The sequence below is a fragment of the Agelaius phoeniceus genome, chromosome 1 (assembly GCF_051311805.1).
Source record: "Agelaius phoeniceus isolate bAgePho1 chromosome 1, bAgePho1.hap1, whole genome shotgun sequence".
In the NCBI taxonomy this organism is placed as follows: Eukaryota; Metazoa; Chordata; class Aves; order Passeriformes; family Icteridae; genus Agelaius; species Agelaius phoeniceus.
In genome coordinates, this window is record NC_135265.1 from 55,656,693 (window position 1) to 55,663,058 (window position 6,366).

The following is a 6,366-nucleotide window of genomic DNA, read 5'->3' on the forward strand; positions in this document are numbered from 1 at the left end:
AAAACTGCACTGCTGCATAGTTAATCAGGAATATTGTTGATATATGCTAATTATATATCTGATATGTTAACAGTATATTTGATCTCTAAGGTCCCTTGCAAACCCAAAGCATTCTATGATTGTTTAAAAAATGGCTTTTTTTCTGGCCTGAAAATCTTTAGTGGAAGTACTGACTCTATTGAAACCCATGGCTACAATTAATGGTAATGAAGCCAAAATGTCATTCAGTAACTTTACTAATAATATAAACTATTATGGTAATCAAACAGAAAAATTTAATGAGGCATAAGAGAAGTTCTTTCCTTGGCTGGCAAAACCCCCGGGGTTTCCTGGTTCACAAGGTTCTTTGAAAATATTTTTCATTTAGAATCACTGAGCAGCAGAAAAACTCCTTGAGGATGGATGAACTTTACATGCTTCCTACTATAATTTGCATAGTTCAGACTAATTAGTCCCATAGCACTCTCTAAGTATGCCATTCTTTTTGGTTTATTCTCATTGCTCAATATTTTCTGCAAACTTGTGGATAGCAGTAGGGTAAAGGTAAACACTATGCAACTCAAACATGCTGTCATAGTAAATCTTTTGCTTTTCATCCCACTCTCTAGGGTCAGTCATAGAGAAGGAGAAGCAAAATATATGCTTTCAATCTGGTTCCCAATGCCACTTTCTTTCATAATTGCAGAGTTATCGTGGAGCTGTCTATGCATTGAGAAAATTAGACTAGCTATCTTTTAAGGAGATAAAACCATTTACTTAAAATGGTCTGTTACAATGACATGCTGATCTTGCCAATGTTTGAATGCTCACCCCTTTCAAAGGCAGATATTTTTGGGCATATTATGGGCATACCCATCTGCTGGTAAGTGGGAGTTCCAAGGCAATCATGAAGTAGGGTTCCCATTACTCACCTCTTGGATCATCTATTGCAATGGGTACTATGTATCTGACTCAAATGTTTATATTCACAAGAAGAGTAATACAACAATGGCCACAACAAGAGAATGAGAGAATATAAAGTTTTTGAGAACATTTCTCAATTTTATTTGTAAAATCCTGCCACCCCTCTCGCAGATCTTGTCATGATTATGGGGAATGGAAGGCAGTTCCTTACGTGGGAAAAATGACAGTGACAGGCCTTGTCCAAGAGGCAGGACTTGTGCAATGCTGCATTATCACCTGTCCTTGAGATCTTGTAATCTCGGGGAAGGATCTTAAGTTTCTTCTGATAGTCTCAGGAAAAGAAACTATCCTTAACTTGTCCCTGCTTCTAAGGAAATGTGTTAAAAACTGACATGAATCAATGTCTTTATTATCAATTTATGCCAGATCAAAGGAGGTGGTTCTATTATTGTGAGATCCCACCTGGAGTGCTGCATACAGTTCTGGTGTCCCCAGCATAAGAAGGACATGGAATTGTTGGAACAAATCCAGAGGAGGGCCAGGGTTGATAAGAGGACTGGAAAAGTGCCACCTCAAACACAGGCTGAGAAAATTGGGGCTGTTCAGCCTGGAGAAGAGAAGGCTTCATGCAGAACTCATGGCAACCTTCCGGTATCTGAAGGGGACCTACAGGGAAGCTGGAGAGGGACTCTTCATCAGGAACTGTAGTTCCTTGTAGGACAAGGAGCGATGGGTACAAATTGAAAGAGGCAAAATTTGGATTAGGTATTAGGAAGAAATTTTTCCTGGGAGAGTGGTGAGACAGTGGAACCAGTTGCCCAGGGAGTTGGATGCGGATGTCCCAGCCCTGGCAATATCCAAACCAGGTTGGATAAGGCCTTGAACAACCTAGTGTAGGGTGTCCCTGCCCAAGGCAGGGGAGGTTGGGACTAGATGATCTTTAAGGTACGTTACAACCTGTTAGCATTCCATGATTCTATGATAATTTGAATGTACTCATCTATAGCCATATGTTTGCATAAAGATGATTTTTTTTTTCAGTCCAGATTTAACAGGTAATTTTGTTGAGAAAATGTCTTCATTTAGATCACATCTATATGTGTGGTGTTTTTTTCTTTAGGTTGAAGTTTTACATGATTTTGAGGCAGCTAACAGTGATGAGCTTAATTTAAAACGAGGAGATATTGTGCTAGTGATTCCTTCTGAGACCACAGCTGATCAGGTAAAAACATGGTTCTTGCTTTTGTTGCCATTTTTATTTGTCTCAACTTTTTTTCTTACAGGTTATAGTTAATGGAAATGTGTATTCAAAATTATGTTCTTGTAAGAAAACACAAAGATTTTACTTATGCCTTTGTATGTACTTTCATTTGAGACTAAGTGGCACAATTGACTATACCTGAAGTCACAGGTACATGTTATTAGCAGGATCTGACCTCTGCATATTTTTAGGGCTTTTTTGTGCTACATTGTATTTTATACTGACAGACAGGTACACAAAGATTTCATGCAGAGGATGACCTACAAACTCTGTTACATTGTTCTATATCATCTTGTCAGCATTCCAGTAGAATTGATTACATGATCCCTAAATGTTCAGTTTTTATGTGTGATTTGTAGAAATAGTGCAAATTCACCCACAGAGAGCACTGAATGCACACAAATTGGGGTGTCCTACAGCCTAAAGGTATAGAGATGGTGCTCTGTGTTAGGTGCTTCTGATAAGATAACCTCGCCCCTCGGAAGCCTGAATCTGAATTAAACAATACTTTAATTTAAGGCATATAATTTTGTTCTAACATTGTCTTTCAGGTGAATTTTTAAACAATTGTATTCCATATGTTAAATTGAATTGCAGGGAAGTATGTTGATTTTGGCTGCTGCTTTAAAAGAGAAGACTGTACTGTACACTATTAGCACCAGCCACTCCATGGGCATCTTTTAGTGCCTGTAGTGTTGGTAAGAAGTCTCCCAATTGATTTGGGGGTTGAGAAGTGGGGGACTGGATCCTGCCTGATCAGGTAGCCAAGAGCACTGCTCTGAAAGAAGAATATCTCTTAAAACAGGCCTAAATACTAATTAAGCATATATGAGCCCTGAGAACTGTGTTTGAAATTGTTTTGCTGGTAGATGCTGTTTGAAGTTAGGTAATTATCAGTCCTCTCAGCTGTGCTTTCTTTAATTCAAGATACAAATTCTTGGCTTTTGTGAGTGGGTTTTTTTTACTTATTTCAAAACAAAATATTTACACTACAGCAGATACATAACTCTTTTTATTGGAATGAACTCTATTGTCCCTACTCAAATTATGCTGTCTTACCTCATAGACAGTTCAATTGATTTCACTGTCAGTGTTTGCAGAATAGGACACTACTCTAAGGATAGCAAAATATGGTCTCTGACTTAGTCTATTTTTTGCTAGGATATTGGGTGTTAAATACATGATAATGCTTGGTGAGTCCATGAAGTGTAATTTTTCTTCTGGGTATGCACTGAAATTCCCATTAGCATTAATTGAAGTAAATTGTGTGCAGTGATGGAGAAAATAAACCTTTATGTATTCATGTTTCTGAAGCCATTCTTTTCTTATATTTATTGCACATTACATATTTCCCCTTCATGTTTAACATCACCATAAAGCTCAATACTTTTGTCTTTTGCCCTATACTTTGTTGATTTTTATAAAGGCTTATCTTTGTTATTCTTTATTCTCCTTCAAAAATGACCTGTCTAAAGCCTTAATTCCAATACATCTGGTAACATCAACCTCCATTTGAAGAAAACCACCCCCACCCAGTGGCTTTTTCCATTAGACTTGTGTTGAAGTTATTATCCAGTAAAACTGTATTCCTTTCTACAGTCTATACTGCCTATGCTGAAGAGCTGCAGTTCCTCTACCTCTTAGATATTCCACATGCCTCACTTAAATGTACACAGTCAATGTCACAGATAAGCTTGATTTGTTTTAATGATGCTTATTTGGGGCAGAGAGCCCCCACCAGCACACACAGCCACCCCATAATCATGATTTGATGGTTTATGTGGTGATCTGTTCAAGCTGTTTTATCTGCATATGTACTGTCTGTACAATAATAATATGGCAACATTAGAAGTTCTGTTTGCCATGGCTTTGCTTCAGTTCCTTTTCTTTAAAGGAAAAAGATACAGAGTTTCTTAGTGAGATGAGAGTAGATTGGTCATTATTTAAAATACCAAATTATTTTATTCTAGGTAGAATTTATCACACTTTCCAATATGAAATCTCTCTTTTGTTTGCTTGGACAGCTGCTGATTTGTTGATATTTTGCTTATCAAGTCCTGGTTTATGTTTCCAGGAATTTTTTGAAAAATAATTACATACTTTCTGGAGATAGTAACTCCTGAGACTGCAAGAACTGTTCTTTCTTCTGACTGTTGATACATGAATGAGAGAAAAAATATCTCAGAGGAAAAAAATTAGGATTCAGAACTATTCTTCCATCACCTAGATGGGCTAAAGGCTATCATGTGCTTGCAGTCACTTGGTGTCACAAAATTGTAGACCGGTAGAACAGAGAAAATCATCTGTGCAAAATTAGAGGCAGCTTTTTAACCAAAACACCAAATCCTTTTAGCCATGTTTTTCTGAAACATCTTCAGTCTGAAGATCATAGTGAGGAATGGGATACCTAAAATTTAAGAGTCTCTGTCTTTTTTCTTTGCAGGAGGCTGGCTGGTTGACTGGCATTAAGGAATCCGAGTGGCTTCAGTACAGAGATGCAAATAGTTATAAAGGACTTTTCCCAGAGAACTTCACACGCCATCTGGAGTAGTTCTCCCAGGCAGACAAATATAGTATGAAGCTCAGTCAGTAGGTTTTTAACCTCTTTGAAACACAGGAGCCCACCTTTTTGTTGTTTAAGCTGTTAATGGTTTACAGACTGGTGCCAGACAAAGCTAGTTGAAACATATCAAATGAGCATGAGTGCAAACAGTTAAGCTGTAATTTCTGAAGCAGTACATGGGAAAAAAAAAACAGATAAAAATGAAATGTCCTTATTTGTTCACGAGTATGTGGCAACAGGTTTGTTTGTGCTTTGTCAGAGCTATGGTGATCCTGTATTTGATCCTTTCCCAAGAAATCTGAAATTAGCTTCCTCAATACCAAAACCTTAACTTCTCTGCACTAAGTGTATTGTATTCCGTTGCACTGCAGAAGATTTAATTAATTATCCTGTAGTTATAAGGTCAAACTATTACAAGTTCCATATGTTAAAAAGATAGTTAACTACTGCAACGTTTTTCAGTGTTATTTTTGGACATGCATAATATATATACACAAGAACTTATATGTGTATATATAAGTGCATATGGCTATATGCATTTTCACAACTTCATTGTAGCTCTTTGGCTGTGTAGTATCATCCAGTACATGCATTGCTCTTTCATTGTCTGGCATTACAGGAAACAGTTTTGTTCAAAGCAAAACTAACTACTCCATTGCCAAAACATGATACAATATGTGTGTTCGTAATGTGGAATTTCCATTCTTAGATGATGAATAACATCATGTTCAAAGCCGCTAACCTTTGAGAAGGCATGGCTCAGTCTCCTCTTCCAGCTGCAGTAGTTACAATGAGATAACCTGGAGGGGGGAGTTGTTATGATGCTAATCTATACTTTTTTATTTAATTGGCTGAATACATTTTCAAAAAAAACCAGAACTAATCTCTGAGAATAAATAAACACAATATATTTTCACTATATGTATTTATGCAGCATACCTTCACAGAACCTTTTAAAGTAAGATATAGATATCCTGTATCAAAAAGTCATCTGTAACTTATGTTTTCCAGTGCTGTGTCATTAAAAATAAACTTTTGGTCCAAAGAAGCTGTTTCTTCTGTGGTGCTTTTGAATTTTTGTAAGAAGTCCATATAATTTATGCATTGTATTATATAATCTAATCTTAATACCTCTTTTTCCAAAGGAATATAGCATAACAGGTGCAACCTCTAAATTCTTGTTCTCAACCTAAGTTGTGGCTAGAGTTCCAAAAAGTCTGAACTCCAGCTCAGTATGTCTCTCTGCTGCTCTTCCTGTTCCCAGCTCTGACCACCAGCTAATATCTGTCCAGTAAGAAAGGGAGATTATCTGTATTTAACCATCACTCAAGCTGAAGATCTCTGTATCTTATTGATTCTTCACTTGTCCACTTTTTTTCATAAGTAAGTTTTCTATAAATCTGCTCCATTATGTTTGCTGAGGCATGGAAGCTGCAAATATTTAGGAATATCTATCTTTTCCTCGGAATTCAGTTATTTTTCATTAAACATTTGTCATCTCGTATGCAAACAATATGTGTTTCTACTCCATTCCTAATTTGCTAAATCTCAGTTGAAGAAACTGTGCCTCTTGAAGAAGAGGAGGGTTGATTTTCTCTGTTTTTCAGGGTCTCTCTCATTAGGTTTCAAAGGTAAGTCC

At 36.9% G+C, this 6,366-nt stretch overlaps 1 protein-coding gene across 2 annotated transcripts in view; it reads left to right on the forward strand.

Moving 5' to 3' along the window:
• The window catches only part of AMPH (amphiphysin), a 123,882-nt gene extending 118,107 nt beyond the window's left edge, over window positions 1-5,775 (forward strand). For both annotated transcript variants that reach the window (XM_054644510.2, XM_054644501.2), the window contains 2 exons: window positions 2,024-2,125; window positions 4,608-5,775. In XM_054644510.2, coding sequence (XP_054500485.2) covers window positions 2,024-2,125; window positions 4,608-4,715 — 210 coding nt within the window. In that variant the 3' untranslated portion in view covers window positions 4,716-5,775. The remainder of the gene's footprint in view (window positions 1-2,023; window positions 2,126-4,607) is intronic.
• Window positions 5,776-6,366: the final 591 nt, after the last annotated feature.